The sequence below is a fragment of the Falco biarmicus genome, chromosome 3 (genome assembly GCF_023638135.1).
Source record: "Falco biarmicus isolate bFalBia1 chromosome 3, bFalBia1.pri, whole genome shotgun sequence".
NCBI classification, from domain to species: Eukaryota; Metazoa; Chordata; class Aves; order Falconiformes; family Falconidae; genus Falco; species Falco biarmicus.
In genome coordinates, this window is record NC_079290.1 from 49,903,934 (window position 1) to 49,926,860 (window position 22,927).

Sequence of the window (22,927 nt, forward strand, 5' to 3'; positions counted from 1 at the left end):
GTACCTCGGACCTCAGCTCCCGGCAGCAGCCCACCTCACCTGACCCCTACCAGCTGCAGATGGGCGCCGCAGTGCCCCCCAAACGACAGGCACCCACTGCAAGCGCCCAGCGTGTCTTTTTGCAGTGACCAAGGTGCTGCTGGTACGGTATCTCCACACAGACCTTGCTTATGGGTGTCTGTAGCTGCTAAAGCTTCATATCTGCTTCTGGTTGTAATGCAGGAGGGTGGGGACTGAAGCAGAGGCCTGCTTTTGTCGGTCACTAGGGTCCAAGGTGCCTCATCCTCTGGGGTGTCCGTGACAGGAGCTGGTTCTGAAGCCTCCTGTCAGTCTCCACCTCAGAGCCCCTAATACTGCGCAGCCTTTTAACTGCTTCCTGCAACCTGGCCGCCTGCTGTAACAGAGTGTCAGCCTGCGCACACCTGAGGCAGGTACTTACCTGTTCTTCAGGAGAAGGCTCAGGGCACTAGTGGCAACCTGCCACCTGTGCTGAAGCCTCCTTCCTTACCAGTTCCGCCTGGGTGGAAGCATCAAACATCGCAGGGCCTTCTCTGTGGACACACTGGCTTTAACCCTGAGGGGAGTGCCCACCATCCCAGCAGAGACCCAGAGTGCCTCCCTGGGTTCTGGACCTTTGTGCAGGGTGCACAGCCCTCCCTGTGGGCCCTCCTGTGTGAACTGCCATGGCATGTCCTGCTCACTAGGGCTCTCCAGGGCCACTTATATCTCCCGCAGTTGCTCTTTGAAATGCCTAAGATGTGTCAGCCTCGCTCGTGAGAGATGCTGGCTCCTGGAAGGGTATTCAGCAATTCCTTGGGTTCCCCTGACCCAGGAACCCCCTGCCCACCTCGATAGCCTGGGCACAGACCTTACTGCTGCCGGCACTTCATTCCTTGCTGGCTGAGTTTGTTGCTAATTGAACAGCTATAGACTGAGCTTGAACTCATAATTTCTTTCTGTCTGGGCTTCTAGATGTCCTGTATGTTGAGGAATGGTACTGTTTGATTGGTAAAAGGTGCACCTATACTGCATATAAAGCACACAGACCTGTATTAGTAAATTCTATTTGCACAGTACGAAAGTCTCAAAAGATAATGTCAAATTTGTCATGCAAAGAAACCCAGCCTGTATGGAGACAACGTAGGCAGAGTGTTCCTTTTGTTTCAGAGAAAAACTCAGAACCATTCACCTTGAGATGTTCATAACAGAGAGATGGGTTCTCCTATACATTTTCCATTAATCTTCCACACTGTCAGCACTGCTAACATTCCATCAATTTATTTCTGGTTTCTGCTTTCTATCTTTTTATTACACTTCTTTTTAGAGATACAGAGATGTGGCAACAGCAGCAATTAATTAATAGAAGACAGACATAATAGCAGTCACACAACATTTGCATAAACAGATATTACACTGCTATGCCTCACAAGATTTAACTTAAAATCCTATGATGATTTTATTTAGCTCAAAATGAGACAAGAATGGGTATGATATTTTTCCATATATCTTAAAAATGCCTCTGCAAAATATAATTACAGTATCTATAAAAATATCTATAGAAATGAATAGTAAATAGTTTATAATATTTTTTGCTATCTTCTATAATTAAATAAAAACTTTAGCATTAGAGTAGTTCCAGAACCTACAATATTATTCTGTGTTACATTTTAGAGATCTTTCAAATAATTGCCTGCAAAGCTCAGTTTCTTGTCCACAAAATTCAATACGATGCTTAAACAAGGAATGTGACACATCACGTAAAAAAAGTAATACATAAATCACACTATTACACTGTTCCAGCTGAAGTCCATCTTTATTAACATGATGTGCCGGTAAAACCAGTGATCTTCACAGCATGGATTGGCAGCATGCACAAAGTCTGGTGTTGTGCTACCATATGAAGCAATGAAAGCAACAGAGGATAGCAGATAAGTCCTCTACCAGCAAAGCCCTGCCATAACAACTATCCATTAACTGTCTTATCAACTCTACAGACAATACTCAGATATGTAAGTACATTGAGATATGTGTACTTGTGCCATCACAATGCTTACGTCATTCCTATCTCAATCAGTGGCTCCAATATTCAATGGTGAGTGCAGAGAAAAAATACTGCAGTCATGCATATAACTTATTATCTTACTGCTGCTTCTTAGATGAGTATTGCTAAGGTTAAACATACTTAGTGTTAACAGAATAAAATGGAATATCAAACCATGGGAGTAAATGCATACATATGCATTTGCACATATGCACACACACACATACACACAGAGTATTTTTGCTTTTTATAAAGTACATCTTAAAGAAAAAAATAAAAACTACTTACACCAGAATAGAAAGGCTCACCAGACACACAGATCACATCCTGCTCCTGGATCATCAAAATATCTTTGGCTAAGTGCAGTCGCACTTTGAAAGGCTCCTGGTTACCATCCTGCAGCAAACAAATCCCTGTCTTTGTCTTCAAAGGAAGGAATAAAGAAAAAAAAAAAAAAAGTTTTCTCAGCATTTTGCATTACTTGGAAGTGGTATTTTGAAACAGAAGAGCTGAGATAGGTACAGTTACCATAAATACATCAACAAATATCCAAAACTATTACCAGTGATCACTGCATTAATTTACTGTGCTCAGACTACAAGAGAATGATGGTTACAGCAGCAAGTAGCGAAGGCAGACTGCAATAAAAAAGTGCTATTCTGCCCATGATGAATCTGTGAAACTCCTTTCAGATTGCTTCAGAGCAACTCTGCTCTTACTTTCCATCTCTTTATTAAATGATGACACCTCACTTGGAAATGAAAGCTGATGTTCCACATATTACACTGATTTTGACACAGAAATACGTACAACACTGCCAAACTAGCCAGATATGAGCACTGACAGCCTACATGAACCTGTAGTGGACCTTTCCTAATCTTTTTTCCTTCCTTATGCTTTTATGTTCCTTTTCAAATGAGGGTGCTGAAGTTAAGAATAATAGAAGAGAGATCAAAGAATGCAACTCCGTCTAGTAACTTTCTTTTTGCTCCGCTTCTGTGTTTTACATTTATGGTTAGAGATCTGAATTCTGTAGGACTTTTCAATATACAATAAAGGCCTTTCCAACAACTTAACAGCTTCATTTTGCTAGTACCTACTTGTGCTACTTATTTTGAGCACTATACATAAGAGGTTTGAGTAGCGGAAAAGTCTGCATGATTAAGTACCTGCAGTATTTAGTAATGTTTCCCTGAATGCTGCGTTGAAAATAGCATTCTACAACACTGCATAAATGGACAAAAGTCATGTTGGTATAGCATTTTTGGTATGAGAAATTTGCTTACAAACAATTAAAAAATTTAGCCTTACAACATGTAATTCACCAATATTAATACTTATACCTATTTATTGCATAGGTGCAGATATGTAAGTATACATGTATGTATCTCAGAAGAAAATTCATATACAAAAAGTATTTAAAATCTTGGACCCATCAGTGCCAATAATAAAACTTCAATTGTCTTCATTCAGGTCAGATATCAATCCACACTCCATAAAAAGTTGGCTAGAGAGATCAAAGAAACAAAAGTCTTGCTGTGAACTTTAACTGCCAAGGTTGACCTGGCTGAATCCAAGGGCTCTTTCTCAGACAAGAGTTTAAAAGAGAATTTAGAATATCTCCCCATAAAGTGCTCTGATACCTTACATCCATCGTGTGGAGAGAACACAAATATGGAACTGACTGTAGGTAATGGCAGAAGAAAAGTTTAAATTGTTCTCAAGAGGTTTTAAAAGAGGTGGAAAGGTCAAGGACAACCCTTAAATAGCTCTACGTAATGTCCTCCACCAACAAACTATTCTGTCACTTCTGCTCCATGCTCAACACTCAAGCTTAGGAAATTGTTTTCCCTTGGACACTAGTAACGAATGTATATAACTCAGCCATAACTTTGAAAGTGGCTTTGATGTTTTTATTATTTTTAAGTTAAGTAAGAAATAAAAATGAAGAGGTCTACACACTAAACTCACACAGAGGTCAGTGAAAGCTCTGGTCAGAAGACATCATACAGCCTTGTTCTAACATTCAGGTATTTTTTTTTTTATTTTTTTTTTTTTAACAGGATGAGACAGAAACTGATTGACATGGACAGGCAAATAATAAAAATGTAAAATGTCTTTCTCCTGCACAAAAGTTTGCAGACCTGCCCTTCCACCTCCCAGGATAACTGGCAATGGAATAAATTCTGCCCCTGATTATAGTAACTGCCTCCCTGCTGAGGGGCTTCTTTGTGCAAATTAGAGGCAGATAACCACAGCAGACATAATTAGCCATTTAGAATAAAATTAAAATTCAAGTTGGCTTCTAAATGTGTATGGACTGAGCTTATTCAGTCTGAACAAGGAGACCAATTTTGGGAACATCAAAATATTTTGGCCTTTGGAAAGATCAGTCATACACACTCAGGGGTCTTATTTACATCAGACACTCTAAAATGTAATGAACCACTTCAGTGTTGTTGGGCTTTATGAAAGCTGGTTTACGATACAGTTCAAAATTAAATCTTCGATTATATAACCTCATTCCCTTTCCCACCTGAAAGCAGCGTTAACAACCATGTGAAAAAGGAGAAGCATGTAGTTTAGTTTCATTAGATAAGCTCAAGAGAAGTCCTTGAGAACAAAGACTGGAAGTTATTTATTTCATTGTTTCATTTCTGTCTGCCGAAATTTCTTTTTTCTTCTGCACCCCGTGCCCTTTCAAAGCATCCAATAAACTGAATCAAATAAAGATATGAGCTCCTGCATCCTCATCCAGAGTTTGAACTTCAGAAAGATGTCCTGTATATATGGTTTCATTTAAATTACCATGCACATCAACATTTTTCATCCATGTGGCCCCTGTAAAATAGATCTGGTTGGAGGATGATCATATGTCTAGCTTATATCCCTGCCATCTCTAACATTTTAAGAGCTCAGATGGTATGCATGTGTTTGTGTGAGGTGTGGGGTCATAACTGATGTTAGCTTTTGTACTCATTACTAATTGTTAAGATATTCCATGAGAGGGTGTGCAAAAAAATACCCTTCAAGCATTCTACATTCCACTGGCAGAGGACTCTGCCCTATCCCTGACTTACAGCAATAAAACAGCATACAGCACGTAAGCCACACTACTGTAACTGTCAGTATGACTCCATGCAAGGCATCCTCTGGTGCTCAAATGTGTGATGGACTTCATCACCTTAAAACAGACATTGACAGAGAAGCATAGGTCAGCTGATAACAATTTGTTACGCCAATACACCTTGACTGTATGTTTGAGACAAAATCGCCAGGAACTTTGCCCTGCTTACATTTATAGCATCCTACTTTCTTCATCCTATGTATAGAGTTTGGCACCTGTTGTGAAGAGGGCAAGAAACTGAGTAAAGTTGCACATGTTTATGAAGCAGATGAGCTAGACTAAGGAATGGATATTTAAGCAAAATACAGTGGTGGAAGAATGAGTTTCCATATGGGAGAGGAGTCAGTGACTTCAATAAAAGCAGTGGTGAAGGAAGGCAGAGGTAACTACGTGACAGATGCAGTGAATGTTGCACCTGCACAGTACTGCCTCTGTCGCGTCATTCTACACCCTTTTAAGCTGAGTTAGACAAGAACACTGATGCGGCAAGAGCTGATGTTCTTGGCAGGAGTTTAGAGACTGCCTACTGTTCCTGAAATAAAATAACTACAAGAGGAGCTGAAAACTCATCCCTCTCTGCTTTGCTACACCAGTTTGTATTGAACTTTCTACTTCAGATCACTATCAGAGAACCATATAGGTTGGCAGAGCCCTCAAGGCAGACTGCTTCTACAAAGAACATGGTCACATCTTTATTATTATCAACAACAAGGCAGTGAAAAGAAGGCCATTTAAAAATCTTTTTCCATTACACCCTGACTTACAGCACATTGTCCATATTAGCTCTGTATAAAGACCTGGCCCTAATAACTTGCCTAAAATGAATTTAGAAAAGCTTACATACCATAAACACCTTGGTGCAATATATATTTGGCCCTCAAAATATTTCAAAATTCATTTCAGATAAAATATACACAAAACCTACAGTCTATATATTTTGCTAGTAGCAGAGTCTCTACCAAACATACACCTAAATTAATACTCTATGAGAAAAAATTTTAGAGTTACCTATTGATTTCAAAGTCAGTTTCCTGGAGGACTTCCAACATTTTATTTATTTTTTTAAAATTTATCTGGCCTAAATAAGGCTACTGACAGGTTTTCTGTTGAAGAAGTTTCTGTTCACATTTCCCACTATTTGTTGCTTTCCTTGTTATTTCTTATAAGAAAAAAAAAATCTAAAACTTTTCTGTGTTTTTTTCTGGAGGAGACTTATTCAGTATTTCTGGCAATTTTAAGTACTCTTCATTAGTTTTCAGGCTATATATGACTATCTTTTTGTTTATGCTATCTTATCTCTTTTGCCTTGTGGTAATAAAACAATTAAGGTAGCTTCGCTTCTTCTAGGTTCAAATCAGTAGGAAGACTTCAACAGATAGGTCAGTTTATATATATATATATATATATATATATAAACTCTGCAATTTAGTTTTAAGCCATGAAATCTATTTCTATCATCAAGAAATACCACTAAGGAGAATGGGTTGCAGAAACTGCCTTAAATATGTATATAGTTTAGTTCAGACTAATATCCACATTTTTGTATGTTCATTTGAACTGAGGCTGACCTCTGAGTATTTAGAGATGTGCCTGTCACTCCTTTATAATCACAGCTATTATAATAAAAAGGAAAATTGAATCGGAGGTATAAAGGCAATGAATACGAGATGTAGGAATATGTGTCAGAAGCACATAAAAGATGTTTTTTTGAATGGTCCAGCTACTCATTCTGTGGAGGTGTTGCTATCATAAGTGAAAAGCATATATATTGTCAAAAATGGGAATGCAGTCCAGATACACAGGGATGCGTTCAGCTTGTCATTCAGAACATCTTTTATCAGATACCAAAATCTTCCAATGCAAAGGATAGCAAGTCCATTTCCACAGGAGTTTTACACTCCAACCTGAAAGAACTGCAGGAAAATTTCAAATTTGTACTTAATCTTCTTTTTCTTTGATTTTTCCAGGTATTTGACAGGTAAGTATTTGGCTATGACATTCTTCTTGTAAGAATACAGTCTTACAGAGAATTTCCTTTTTTCATAGTCAGATTAATTCAATATGTAAAGTAGACATTTATAACAAAACATGTATTTATATAAGTATGTGTATATATGAGCTTCTTACTCAACTAAGGTATTTTTTAGAGCAAAGCCTTTCATTTTCTGACACTATAAACAAACAAGTTTTGATGTCTGACTTGCCAGTAAGCTTACTAGGACTAGATTATATCACTACAGTTGAGACCAAGAGATAAGATATCATAAAATTGAACGCTATTGCGTGAACATGCATGTTTCTTCAAATTTAATTCACCTATTACATGACATTCTGACAGGCATTGAAAATTGGCAGTCATTTTCCATCTTGTGATTGTGAGATTAAATTATGAGTTGAAGCTAGATTTAAGAAAAATTGCACAAACCAAAGGTATTAGAAATCCCAGCATTGCCATTTGATAGCATTTATAAACAAAGGAAATAATCATCTTAGGCTAAAAAGTGCAAATCAGAAGCTGGCATAAAGGTGATGGGAAACAGTCCAAAATAGTATATAATAAAATTTATGAAATAAAGTAATGAGAAGGTCAAAATTCTGCTTAAAAATTAAAACACATTCTGTGGCAGGCAAAAAACCCCAACAAGATGGATATTGAAACAGAGGTCACTAGACTTGTGAACAAAATTGCATCAAATTACAAAGTTTGTGAACTCTACAAGAATATTGATAGGATTCATAAAGCAGAGGACAGATTACCAATTCAAACTAATGCTTCAAAGAAACAGTGGAGCGCACTGTAAAAACAGATGAATAGACTATAAACATGAAAATGAATGGGGTGTTTACTAATTTAAGTAAGTTTGACGTTATGTTAGAAATAAAAAAAGCCAAGCTAATACAAGGATGGGATTTCAAAAGTCAGGAAGTTAGAAAAGTTAAAAAGGTGCTCATGCAGCTTGTTCATCAAGCACATGGAAAATATCAACTTTAGGTAAAAAAAAAAGTATCTAAGGGGAAAATGTTCTAATGCATTACAAACATCCCAAGTCTTCAATTTAATCAGAAGGGTACTTTCACTGCAGAGGACAGTACTGTGTCAGAGATTGAGGTTATCTTCCAAGAGATAGTTTTCAGAATATAGAATAAGGTCAAGTGAAGACAGGAGAGCGTTTAAAGAACCCAGTGACTCTACAATTTATGCTCTTGTAAAGTTCAGAAAGCTCAGGATAAAGGGTAAAAGATGAGATGGGTAGTCTTATGGTTTAGAAATTGTTGAATAAGTACAAGAACCAGTGCAATGGACGCCTTTGCTGATCCATGAGGGAAAAGAGCAAAATCCACAATAACTAAATGAAGAATAATTAAATATGAAACAATGGAAAACTTCCCACAGCTAGCAAGTGGAGAAGCCACAACAAAAAATTAACTGTAAGTTTCCCATCATCAGATACCAAGTAGTTTCCCTTAGAAAAAATATGTGTATGTGTGTAAGACCTCATTTTTTGTAGTGCTATTTGAATTGTCTAGCACAGAAGGTATTTTCTTGGAGAATAAAACTACTTAAGGATGACTTGAAAGGCAGCACAGACTATAGATAAGATGCTTCAGAAAGAAAATAATCATTAGGACCATAGGCATCATCTTGGGATTGACATCAATGTGTACCTGTCTACATATAAATCTTTAAGCTCTCATTATGATCAATGCTTGTTATAGACAAAAAGCACACAGAGCAATTCAGCAGGTTTTCGGAGAAGGGAATTGCTCACTAGGCTCCACTGACTGTACTACTCAGATCTGCAGTAGGAACTTAGGCACAAAGTGCATGTGCAGGTACCTACAAGTAGGCAAGACCACGTCAGTGTCCAAATCTCAAACCAAATCCCACTAGTAGACACTAGAAAAAATAAGGGATGCATGAAAACATCATTACTATGAAAGGACAAGGTTCCCTCAGAGACATTCAATGCACTGGAGCAGCAATTATTCAGAATTAAATGATTAGATTAAGGAGAAAAAAAAAAGTGTCATGGACACTACGGAAAACATGCTCTAGACTCAGTGCATCTATGTGGAATATTTTGCTTTTATGCTAGTTGATACTCATTACAAACCATTTACTGCCATTAGCAAGGATGAGGATGGAAGTAGCAATGAGAGTCTGAGCCGCACTCATAATTTTTTGGAGGGTGAGCTCAGCTCTTCTACAGTGGTGGTGGTTACAGAACTCAAGGAAGGGGAAAGAAGGGCAGTAAGATATTCAGAAGAAAGAAAGAAGGGAAGAAGAGGAAGTTCAAATAGCCAAGTTGCCTCCTGACAGCTTTTATTGCCATCATCAAAATCTACCTAGTAACTATTTTGGCATAGACCAGAGATTATTTTTCCCAGATACACAGTACATTGGAGAATTTGATACAAGAGGGGATGGAGGGGAAAGAAGCCTCGAAGTTGTAAATGTAGTGACTAAATAACCAATTAAACAAATGTACATGGAGCAAAGTCTACAGCTACTTTATGTTTCATGTCAGTAGTTGAAATAAATAAAATAATACCAAAATATCTGTGGCTTGGAGTGACTAAACAGTTGTTGAAGAGAACGACAAGTTAATAAAGGAGATAGTGTCACAATGGTATTTTATTTAGTCAGTATCATCTTTTTCATAAGAAGCTCAAGTATTAGATGAAGTTTTGGTGAAAAGTCTGGCAAACGTTAAGGTATTAAGAAAACTGTATTAAAAGCAGTAACTGAAAAGTATATACTGGGAACTCAAACACCTGACAAGAATGGATGATTACACCTCATACTGAACTCATGAACAGTAATTACTTAATATTTGGATAGTGAGCTTGAAAGGACTGTCCACATCAGTAGAAAAAAAAAAAAAAAAAAAACCCTTCTGGAATCCGCAAAGTAGATAAAAACCACAACTGTAAGGTTATGTGATAAAATCTTGTCTGCACACACACAAAGGAGTACATACAGACTATAGCAGATGGGGGAAGTCCAAATAACAACCTCCCAGTTCCATCAAAGGGAACATCAGCCTACTGAAGGCCCATCACCACAAGTCCAGAAGAGTACAGGAGCACAACGGCAGGCAGGGACCCAAATTAAGGACTCAGACAAGGGACTTCTGGTCTGGTCATCTGCCAGGGCTGTCCCGGGACAGCCTCAGCCCCAGTGTCTAGCTGTGAAACCCATCATGATAACAAAAAAACAGAGCACCTTTTGGACTAAGTGGGGGTCTCTGCCTGGGAGTGTGGGATGCAGGTTTTGACTGTGCAGGACTTATTATGGGATGTTTAGGGGAGGAACTAAAGGTGGGGAAAGGGATTCAGCGATTTGGTGACAAACAAGTAGGGGAAAATAGAGCATTAAGGGGGAGAAAAAGGGGTTGGTCACATGTAAATGGTTTTCTGGTCATTATGCTTTTCTGAGCATGCCCTAACCCTGGTCAGTGCAGTCTGTTCTATTGTCTTTATTAAATTCCTTAAATTATTTTCCAGGGAAAGGGATTCTGTGGTGTGTGATTCTGTGTGTGCGTGTGTGTGTGATCTTCTGTGCCTGCAGTTGGAGAGGGGCTGAGGCCTTAGGGGCTTGTATGCTCAGCTGTTAGCAACTGGGAAGATTGGGATCCAGGGGTAGCTGCAGGGCAGACTGTCGACACTGTACATACATACACATAAATTCTCATGAGAGGATGTCCATCCTGCTCAGCCAGAGAAGGAAGCAGGATAAGGCTGTTGGTGCTGTTTGTGCGGCTGCTCTGTGTGTTTGTATGTGATCTGAGTGGTTGGTCATATGATAAGTATATACATAGTATATACTTATCCACATATATATATGAATACATGTACTGTGTATGTGTGCTCCATGTGCATATGCCTATTGTGGATACTGTCACTACTGCTTGGATCTGGGGGCATGGAGCTGCAGTAGGCTTCCCTTCCAAGCTTTCAGATCCAGCTCAATACATATTCCCCTGAACAAAATCCGAAGTAGATGATGCCCGAAAATGATAGGGGTGAGGGGTTAGTTAAAAATTACACTATGTGTAAACATAAGGCTGCTGATGATTTATTTAGACATAAGTAATTGAAAAAAGTAGGTTGAAAGTCTATATTTTATTAACTTCCATTGTTTTGGGGGGAAAGACGTAGATCACAGTTTTCAAAATTTCTTGGAAGTGACACCACTGATTCTGTGGCACAAAGCTCATTTTACACAAAGCAGACAAACTGGGGTTGAATCCACTTCATTTAATTTTATTGCTTTAGAAGCTAAAGGGGCTTCTTTAGGGTCTCCAGATTACAGACCTTTTTTTAGAGTGGGCGGAGTCATCCTCTCCTTCCCTTGTCTATCATGGAAGCTGCAACAAAAGCAGCTGATTTTTAAAGAGCTAAATCTGAAATCTATACTACCATTAGAAGCTAGATAGAGCAAGAAAGAGAACCATCAATGTACTTGCACTGTAAAATCTAAGATAGGTCTCATATGAGAGGTCACCTTTCTGTGGCTGCTCTTTTCATTACTGCTGCTGGGCATAGAGTTAATTGCCCTTAAATAATCTATACTAGCGTACAGTGATTAAAGACAAACAAACAAACCCCAAAACAAACAAAGAATCAAAATGCTCTTATTATCCTGTTTTAACTTCTGGTCAGTCTTGAAGTGGTCAGACAGTTGGACTAGATGATCATTGTAGATCCTTTCTAACTGAATATATTCTAGTCTAAAAGCCAAACCTCAAAACTACCAAGAATGTTTTTTTCCAGGAAAATAATCTGGGATATACTGTGTTATAGAATGTAGACTGTGCATGGATCTTCTGAAGTATTAAAGCCTGATACATAGCATCCTGAACAAACATCACAGGACTCCTTCCCAAAGGCAAATTTCATTTCAATATTACTTTTTGACCCTACTACTCCTTTCAGAATGCTGTCTTGATTTAATGTTCTTTAGCGTGCTCCCCACTCCCCACCCCCCCATTTTATACTAATTGATTATCAGGTCAAAATTGGTTTTAGCTGTAGTTCTTGGTTCTAGTGCTGTTTCCATCCCTCCACATATTTTTTCATGGGATCATGGTCACACATAAAGATATAGCCAGTTTTCTTGTTCCCAGTCAAAACTTCCTAAACATCATTTGCGATTCTCAGTGTACAGGTAACTGTTGTGATTTTTAAAATCATAATAACGCGTTGACATCATTATGTAATTTGATGTAAATAGTTCTCACTGCTCTCTCAATTGCTGAAGCTTTGAAACTGCAGTAAAACAATTTGTTCATAGACAATCATTAAATAAGATCTCCTTTCTAATGTCTATAATTACATCTGATTTACATACAAAGTATGAAAACAGAAAGCACTTCCCCCATCTCTAGTGGAGGGGGACTGAAGTATTGTATTGATTTTATCAAACTATACCTATTTTAAGCAAAAATAACTGTCTGATCTTATTTAATCAGAATGGAATTACTTTTCATTTTGGTCATCTTCAACAGCTTCCCCACTCAGCTTTTTACCATACTTCTACATTTCCCCCTTGATTTTGCTAAACAGCGCCAGAGATTTCTGGCTGCATTGACGTTTTTCCTTGTGCACAGGCTTTTAGATATAAATACTTCACAAGTAGCAAAGCTCACACAAAACATAGCTAATTGCACCTACATTTGCCTAAAGAGGTAAATTGGGATGGACAGAGGTAAGAACTGGTGATGAATACACCTGGGCAAATTCTTTATTCTTCTACTACGAAGTCTGTCTGCCACGATAAAGCGATCATCTGAATAACATAAATTTGACTATGTAATTCCTCTCATTTCAGAAAAAAAGGGTAAAAAATAATTTTGCATATAAAAACAACTAAAAGTTTATTGATTTTGACTGTACTATTTTTTGAAAATAAAAATATCTGATCCTACCTCTTCACAGGCGGTCCTGAAATCCATGTGCTATGACACAGCAAGTGATATTTGTCTAAAATGGAGAGAAAGATTTCATTAGAATGAAAAAGATACTGCAAAACATAAAAGCTATCTGTCCGTGCTGAGCAACTGCAATTCCCTTTGTTAGGTCCAGCTATAGTCATCACTTAAAAAGAGAAATGATCAAAGATGAAACAGGATTAGGAAGTATAAGGTGTTAGAAGTTGTTCCTGGTCCTTACAAAATACACAGCCCAGTTTCACTGAATATGATGAAAGGAATGTTTATGCTTCCACAATCATGGGGCATTCAAACTTACTTTTCGTACTGCAAGCATAAATGTCTTTTTTCCCCAAAAAATAAGAGTATAATAGAATGTAACAGAAATTGAGACAATTAAGTTACTTTTCAGAATACCCTCTCTCCCTTAAAAGACTCTGGTTTGTTGTTTGTTTTTTCCCTCCCCTAATTAAAATCCATCATGCATCAAAACCTTTTGTCTCACATTTTATTAACATATATAATCTCTCCAAAGAAGTCAGTGTCATTTAACCGTGTCTACTATACAGAAATATTTATGAGGGAAAAAAAAAATGTTAGAAAAGTCAGGAATCTGTGTGAGTGCTCGCAAAATGTCATGCCAAAGCCTGTGTTTATTACTTTGCTTGGCCTTTACCTAAAGTGTATTCATCCCAATGCACACTTATGCATTCATTTATTTACGAGATAAAGCCACTGGCACAGGCTGTTATGAGAGGATAATAACAGTGTCCTGCTGCTGGTTCTGCAACAGAAATAAATACTCATGCATCAGTCAATAATATTTCCAGGAAACACTTCCTGGGCAAAACAGTAATTTCATTCAATGGGTGGAGAAATTAAACCTGCAACAAAATCCTCTACATCAACCATTTGCTATTCTGTATTAATTATGTGCTTACAATTATTTGTATATAGTACTCAAAGCTCCAACACAGAATTTGCCCCGTTAGCCTAAGTTTATAATAAAATTACACAAGCTGTACCTCATATAGCAAAAAAAGAGTAAGTCATAATAATAATAACAAAACCTCTTAATCTCTTAATTAAGTCTTTTAGATTTTTTTGCTGCTCTGAATGGAATTTTATTATACCAAAGCACACGCACACACATGAGGTTAATGTTCTCTATTTACTGAGCTCTGCCTGGATGACAGCCTGTGCTCTAGACTAATTTCTAGCAGAGTTAGCTTAGGTTACAATGCACAAGTTTAAACTGGACCTGTTATCATTCCTTCCTTATCAGCTTTACAAGTGCACCAAGATCCAACAAAGAACTGTATCTGTAATTCCGCTGTCAAAGTGCTCATAAAAAGCAAGGTCACTATTACCGTCTTGGAGACTTTGCACTCTGGTGGAACTGTCATTGTGCAATGAAGTATGTTTCCTTTCAAGTTTTATGAACTCTCTTTCCAGGTGCTGAGTAAGCTGAAGGAGGCTTTACTCACCTTAGCAAAGTATTCTGAGGACATTTTAGCCTTCTGGATCTATAAACATATATATCTTTAAAATATAAACTGAAATACTGCACAGTGTTCTGAGGCCCTGATTATGTCAGGTATGTACATCAGTAATTACTACTGCAGTCAAAACTGTATTCACTTATGTTATGGTCTGTCTTATCAATAGAAGTTCTTCAGAGTTTGGATTTGGGCAATTTTGGTTCCACAGTCAATGACAATTCTTCTTTGGTTCCTTTTTGGCTACTTTGATCTAAATCCTACGTAATCCAGGTAATTTCCACAACTATTAATCCATTTTCTTGTGTGTTTTGTTGTTTGGGGTTTTTTTGTTATGCATTATGCATTTATTTGCTTATTTCAGAAATATTTGTATTACCACATAGAAGAACATTCAACAACAACTAGGCTTCACAGCATCATAACTGATTGTGTATAGAGCTCACGATCTAAAATAACTTCTAATTCTGCTCAGACTGTAATTTAGCAATCTTAGAAGTATGAAGCTTCACATGAATACCAAATTCTTTATTCAAAAACCCTTTAAAACCTCTTTTAAAATCCTTTTTTAAAACCCCAACATTTTAAACAGCACTGCCATTAACTCTGGTATGCTCAAAATTATTTCTGAAAGGTAGGAGTCATAATTCCCTGTCCTACACCTTTAGGGCTCTCATGGCAAACAGAGCCCTTGGCCTTCAGAGAGACAGTCATCAAATTATAAATATTGCCTCCCACTACCTGTCGATACTTGATGAATTTAGAATCATAGATTCATAGAACCATAAAATCATTTAGATTGGAAAAGACCTTTGAGATCATCAAGTCCAACCATTAATCCAGGACTGCCAAGTCCACCACTAAACCATGTCACTAAGCACTGCATCTATGCATCCTTTATACACTATCTTCCACCACCTCCCTGGGCAACCTGTTCCAATGCTTGACCACCCTTTCAGTGAAGAAATTCTTTCTAATATCCGATCTAAACCTCCGCTGGCTCAACTTGAGGCCATTTCCTCTTGTCCTGTCACTAGTTATCTGGGAGATGAGACCGACCCTTTCAGGGAGCTGTAGAGACCAGTAAGGTCCCCGCTAAGTCTCCTCTTCTCCAGGATAAACAACCCCAGCTCCCTCAGCTGCTCCTCACAAGACTTGTCCTCCAGACCCTTCACCAGCTTCATTGCCCTGCTTCATTTACCTGCCAATCGCCTTGATCATACCTGCTTTTTTTCCCTACATGCTAAATTACAAATAGGTAAAAGAAAATATACAACAAATACTGTCCTGACATCCATTTTCTACAGAAATAACTTCCTTGTTTCATACAGAAAGTTTGCACACAGAGTTTCTTCTGTGTAGACTGGTTAGAGGCAATTTTTCATCATCTGTGACAACCACTTTTACTATTAAAATATCTAAAATGTAAATCTGGAACTACGTAAGTATCATTACAAAATATATAATATTCATTGCAATGAGTGCACCTGTTTCTCAAGCATTCAATAGCTCAGTTACCAATCTTTGTAATATAGCTGCCACTGCTTCTGTATCCCTCTGTCTTCTACCGAATCTTGCCTGCAGCTGCATACAGAGAAGCTAAGCCCATTATCAATGTTCTTTTTCTGACTATCAGCAATTTTGTAACACTTGATATTTTAGAAACAGCACATACAAGGTTTGATTACAAAGGCAAGTAACTCATAAATCAGCTCAGAAACATCATTTCCAGCATTTACACCATAAATAAACACTCTAGATGATTAAATTACAGGAACACATATAATGCATCATGCAGAAATGTTACGATCTTATGCTGGTAAAATGCCTCAGTGATTAGAAACTGTCTCCTCCTGCATTACATGAAAAAAGGCAGAAAATATAAAGCCAAGTAATTTCAAAAATAAAACATGTAAAACGACAAACTGTGAAACCCACTGCTGACAGATATCCCCCATCAGTCTCTGGCTAACCTCTGCAATCTGTTTATCTCTAAATCACAGCAACTTTCAACAGAGCACCTTTCAAGCTCTTTTAGGAGCTTCCTTCAGTCTACTGGCTATCAGCCCACAGCACCCTTCAGCCTCAATATTTGATCTTTTTTTGTCCCTCCCCAGCCTTAGATTGCTTAGTGACAAACTGTGCACCAAAGGGTGAGAAAGGAGCTGCCTCTGGCTCTGAAGGGAGCAAACAGAAACATGTCAGGATAGAGTAGAGTGTGCAAGGACATGGGGAGGCATAAGCAGTGTGCATTACTCAAAGAGAAAGAATGGCTCCAAGAGCAGTGAAGCTTCCTCTGAATGGGTTGGGAACCACAGCATACAAAATATGTAAACAAGCAAGCTTTGAAAAGTTACTTTCATTCCTTTCAACTTAATTTGCAATCTGCACTTCCTCCAAAACTGAGTTACCAAACACATTTAGCTCATCTCTGCTGATTGTAAAGGAGGTAACACATGACAGACAGGTTGGGAAAAGAAATTGACACCCCCTTGACAGAACAAGCAGTTATTCAATACTGAAGAAACATTTACCAAACAGTATTATTAAAGCATTTGTGTTCTAAAGGGAAATCAATGGCAAAAACATAACAGTAACGTTGAAGGCTATGGCAGCCCTCAGAGACAAAGCTTCATTTAGGATAATGCATTGAGCACTTGAGCTATGCTCTGATTTTCTTATAATAAATCATGTCATATTCCAGTGGTATAATAAATGTAATTTCACAAAGTAATTCCATGACTGAATACTCCAGTATACTTAATAAAATAAGATAGCAAACCAAAAGAAAATTTCATGTGCACACAACAGTAGTAGGAGACACTGTAAAGTGTTGGGAACATCACAAGCCGAATAAAATACTATTGAAGCAATAGCAGGAAAGACTTCATTCTGAAGGTTACTGGTGAAAAGTAAGAATACAATACTGTATGCACAAGTAACAAGTTTATGAAGAAATTATGCATTGCCAAATGCAATTTAATTTCGCATACGATATCACTGCAGCTTGTGTAGTTCTTACTTGCTGGAGATAAGCCACAAAAATTGTTATTGTCTGAGAACTATCTGAATTGCTAACTGGGAAACAGAATAAAACCATATTTCAAAGGCACAAATATCAGATCTGCAACTAACTGTGATAATGGTTCACTAATCAACTTCATCTTTGACTTCTCAAGTCCTTATTCTGCTCCCATTCTTTCCAACACCTTTTGTGCTCTGCATTTTGGAGGTGTCTGAAGGGCACCATATCTGTCACTCTTGCGTGTTTTAGGAAGTGAAACACACATTTGTAACTCTGAAGGGCCTTTTTTTTTTTTTTTTTTTTTTTAAGCAATAATTAAAAAAAAAAGATCCGAAAGCATCTCTATTGTAAATAGGGAAAGAAGGGTTAGAAATTATCCTTACACATAGCACAGCTGGTCCTCTGTGCTTGAAGGGAAAGAAAAATAGTTTAGGGAAAAAAAGAAGTATTACATTAAATACAAATTCCATGAAGGTACACTCACTCCATCCAGCTTGCCACACGGTGTTTAGTACAGGAAGAGTGGTCATAGGCATGCAGACAGCATAGTAAATCAAAAGATCAGTTTAGTAACCACAGATTAATAAAACCCTATTCAGTTACTGTTTTCCAGCACACTTGAATAATATTTTGTTTGAACACTGAGTTACTTATGTTCAGTTAACATAGTGATTTTCAATAATTTATCACAGTAACATACTGGACTTGTCTGGTCTCTAGATCCAAACACGGAGTCATACTTCTCTCATAGAGTTCAACACATGAAGGGGGATCTATATATCCCCTGCACAGAATTACAGCTTTAAGAAACTAATTTAAGTAGAAAGATGCTCATAAAGCTGGAGGCCCCTAACCTGCATGAACTTCAATCTACCTGACAGTTCAAGGACTGAGATGAAATTTGAACTCAGCAAAACTGTGCACTTCTTTAGCAATGAGGAAAATAATCACCTGACAAAGCTTTTTCACAAAATGTTCAGCTCTTAGCAAAGCTCGTGCTTCAAAGGAATTGAAGTTGGCAATTAGTAGCTAACAAGGTTTTTAATGTTTAATTCATTTTACCTTTGTTAAAACAAGAATGATAATTTACCTGCATGTCATAATTTATTACTTTACTTGCAAGCATTTTTAATCAGCAAGCCCAATAAAGGATTCAATATATAAACAACATTTTTTTTAAGAATCAATGAGCCACAAAGCAATATTAACTCAATGAACGTATCTTGGGCTCCTGATTGTTTATCCAGTACTGTTTGCACTAACAATTATCTAGTGCCTCCCAGAACAAATACGCACAAAATGACATAAGTAACCCAGTCTGTTCTGGCACGGCAAAAGCAATCTGATGGAAATGGCAAAGCAAAAAAAAAACCAATGGAACATGAAGTTTTTTGGAGGGAAAAAGCAGTACTACAGGACAAGCATCTGAAAAAGGTGAGGTTAAATGCCAATAGGCTGCCACTGTACGTCTTTATGTGAAATGCTCTATGGCAAACTGGAATAAGAAAGTTTGGCTTTGGGTCAAAGCCTGGAATGTTGCTAGAAAAAAAAAAAAAAACACCAAACCCAAAAAAACCAACAACCAAAGAACTTGTGTCTGATCTGTTGCTTTTCCAACAAACTTCACACTTTTCCACTCACATTCGGTGAATGTGTCTAAATACAATTAGTTACTTCACTTCAAGGAGAGCTAGCCCAGATGTCAGAGCCCAAGCAGGGTCTAAATGTCTCCTCATTCTTAACTGCTCTGGAGGCAGCGTGAACTGTATCATGATTTAGACTCTCATTTTTGCCTAAATAACCTTGCCTTATATCAAAGACGAACAGAAGTTGTTCTCTTAACTATCTGGCACTGCAGTCTGGTTTTTCTTTCCCTTATCTCTCAACACAGAATTTGCTTATAGAAGAGGTACTGGCATTCCTCTGTCAAGACAACTGCTTCCCAGTCAAATACAATTTTCATGCCTCTGGCATTATGCCTAATGCTAATAGTTTGAAATGAGACTTTCCACATCATATTGCATCTTTGGATTTCACGGGGGGGGGGGGGGGCAGGCAGATAAAGAGGCATTATACAAATCTTCTAAAGGAAGTTAGGAAATAAATTCATGGTTGTAAACACTCAGGACACTTCTTACTTTGCCAGGCTCTTGGGAATTGTTTGGATACTGAAGTAAGCTAAAGACAGGCATGCTTCCACTTCTTCAAGTACTGAGCATGCATTTTCAAATTAACAAGAAAGTAAGAAAACTTAATGACAATGTCATAGTTTAATCAAAGTTTTGTCTTTGTCTTACCTACAACTTAGGACAGCTAATGTAATAAAAGAGACATTTAGTCCTTTTAGGTCCAATGGAACTAGACTTCAGAATCATGTGGTAATAACTAAATGTATATATATTTAAATAACAATAAAAGTTTCAAAAATTTTCCTGTGTGAGCAAAACAAGGTGGATTGTTGCAAACTAAGATAAAATGACTCACAAATAGGGAGGTGCAAAACACCAGTATGACCACACAAGGAAATGAGTGTACAAAATATTTTTGAGTTTTATATACCCACAGACTAAGCAAATTTGTATGCACCATATATAATAAGGGAGTGGTAAAATGCACTTAGTGAAATTGTTTGGACTAAATATATTCCTTTAGGAACTGGATTCTCTTTTCACAAAAGTCAGTGACAAAATCCCTACTAATCCCAGCTTTGCCACTTCAGAATCAGACTAAAAAAACATTAATGCAATACCAGCATATAATTTATATTTCCTCACTGATAACAGGACTGTCTCTTCATTTCTGTATGCAACTTAAAAATAAGAATGTTTAAAATTAACTCTTGTTGATACTCTAGTCTGCCATGCTCTTTGTGCAGTGTTTTGGATGTATATATTACAGGGTATTTGTACAAGAACATTTACAATTAGCAAAAAGTATGGAAAAAAACCAAATGGAATAAATTTACTTCAAAAAAATCTTAGAAGGTCTCATTCTTTCAGCAATTCCTTTAATGGCTGTATTTACTTGGCATAAAAGGACATTTTTACATGCTAATGATTAAATGAGTGTGGACAGTGTAATCCATTAATGATTTTCCCTTTAATTTCCCCCAAATTGAACAGTATTATAATGTCATTTAAAAGACAAGTGTTGCAGTTTGTAAGTAGAACAAAATGGCGTGCCATTAAAAAAAAAAAAAAAAAGAAGATTTTATTCTGGTATGCTTTGACTTTTAGTAAATGGAAATAGCATAATACTACTTAATTATTTGAGACTATTAGACCCTACATAAATAACTGATAAATATATTTCTACCTGTATATATGCATATGTGTCAGGTCCAAAGTTAACCGCAGAAGGTCTTAATGGAAAAATAACAATTCACAGTGAAATCTGAAAAATGCGTGTTTCCCCCAGATGTTGAAGTATATAAATCCTGCTTAAAAAACAACAACAAAATAATAATGTATAATAAATAACAAATATTAAAACTAGATTAAATGAATTAAATGAAGGGATATGACACTACAGTACAGAAGACATCCACTGAATCAAATGAATACAAGCATGTTTTACTTCCAGTTTGCAAGTGTATAAGGTAGCACATATTTCCATTTTGTAAATTGATCAAAGTGTTTCCCATATACCAAGGAAAATGGAAACCAGGATTTCTCAACGGATATGACACCATTCCTGCTCATATGTTACAGTTTGAATCACAAACTCTATCTAGCATGTCTTAATAGAGTTTGAACTAATAAGATAAGCATAACTGAAAGAAATGAAAAAATCTAATCTCAGAGAACTTCAGAAATTTCATTTACTTTAATATAAACAAAATGACAAGTCATTTTAAATTGCCCCAGGACAAAAAAAAATAAAATATCCAAGTTTCACTTGAAAATTCATACCCAATATAATATTTTATTTTGATCTTCCCTCATTTTGATGGCATTAAATTATTTGAGTAAGGTCAAAACATTTTCATTCTATTTTATCATTTGATCTTATGAAATGATTCATATTATTCAAAACAATATTCCTACTCTACACTGACAAAATGAAAACAATGTTTATTTTATATTACCAAGTTATATAGCACAATGTAATACATTTGTAAACAGTTTGAAATAGAGCAGTGGCAGTGTTTTAAGTTGCTTTCCTATTATGTCCAGAACTGTGAGTACACATTTTGTTCTGTATTTGTGGCAGAAGCTCCTAACTGGTTCGCACAGAACTGGACACCTTGTTGGGATGGGTCATCAAATGCAGCAGTGAAGGACCCTAGACTTTATCAGTCCTTTCTACCAAGATGGTAATAAAAATCACAGCAGCCCAACGAAAAAACTGGCATAATTTACCTTTCAGCGTTTCTTTCTGTATTAATATTTGAATTGAAGCTTGCTTTCTCCTTAGCAATTACCATCATCACTGTTTTTGCAGCTGCTAGTCAGTTTCCCCACTAGTAACCAGGAAATGGAATTAGGGTATGAGGGGTAAAAAGATGTGTTGAATATGGCTGGAAGCTACCTAGGAAGATGGGCAGAGAGACAGCTTCAGAGACTGTGAAATAACACTGAGTCAGTGCAAGCTGGCAGCACAGAAAAAAACAGGTATACCTGTTTTCATGACATCAACACTTAGAGACACTGAACTTAAATGACAACACATAGGTATCATAATCACCTAGGTGAAATACCAAAGAGCAAGACAAATTAGACAATATAGGAAAAAGACCCCAAATTACTTATTTATGGGCCAAGGGATCTCTTTGTTGTACTGCAGCTTACACAAACTGTGTTGTTTATTGTGTCAGGTCATTGATCCTTCAGTGTCACTGATTTTCTTCATGGCTGTTTTTTCTTCCTTTTCCAAAGTATGAACTTACAGATTTTCCCATAAATAACCAAGCTAATCACAAAAAAATACAAGGAATAATTTGAAAACCTGATTGATAAAAATATTTAAATTAATGTGATTAAGTGACCATTTGACCACTTCAGACTGAAGTTTGAACTGCAACTTAGCTTCTACTCTCAGGTCCTGTAATCAACAGTGACATTCCGGTCTAAGAATAATTCCTATCAGAACAAGCATGCACACACTTCCATTGGTCACCGTTAAAATCTATGTATTTGATTGTCATCTCTGGGACGGCATAGCTATGGCATAGAGAGCACCCAAGGTTTATTCAGTTGCTGCTACAGTGTTGCCTTACCTGCAAAGTCACTTGTAAACACTACCATTAAAAATTAATTGTCCTCAGGTTAAGGGGAAAAAAAGACTGACCTATTTCAAATA

General features: G+C 37.1%; 1 protein-coding gene across 4 annotated transcripts in view; it reads right to left on the reverse strand.

Moving 5' to 3' along the window:
- The window catches only part of SNTG1 (syntrophin gamma 1), a 358,591-nt gene that overhangs the window by 163,385 nt on the left and 172,279 nt on the right, over nucleotides 1–22,927 (reverse strand). For 2 of the 4 annotated variants that reach the window (XM_056333066.1, XM_056333065.1), the window contains exons 2-3: nucleotides 13,100–13,154; nucleotides 2,330–2,464 (exon numbers count right to left, since the gene is read on the reverse strand). In XM_056333066.1, the coding sequence (XP_056189041.1) occupies nucleotides 2,330–2,464; nucleotides 13,100–13,126 (162 nt within the window). In that variant the 5' untranslated portion in view covers nucleotides 13,127–13,154. Of the gene's footprint in view, nucleotides 1–2,329; nucleotides 2,467–13,099; nucleotides 13,155–22,927 lie in introns of those variants that run through there. The other 2 variants (XM_056333069.1, XM_056333070.1) reach the window with 1 other exon arrangement.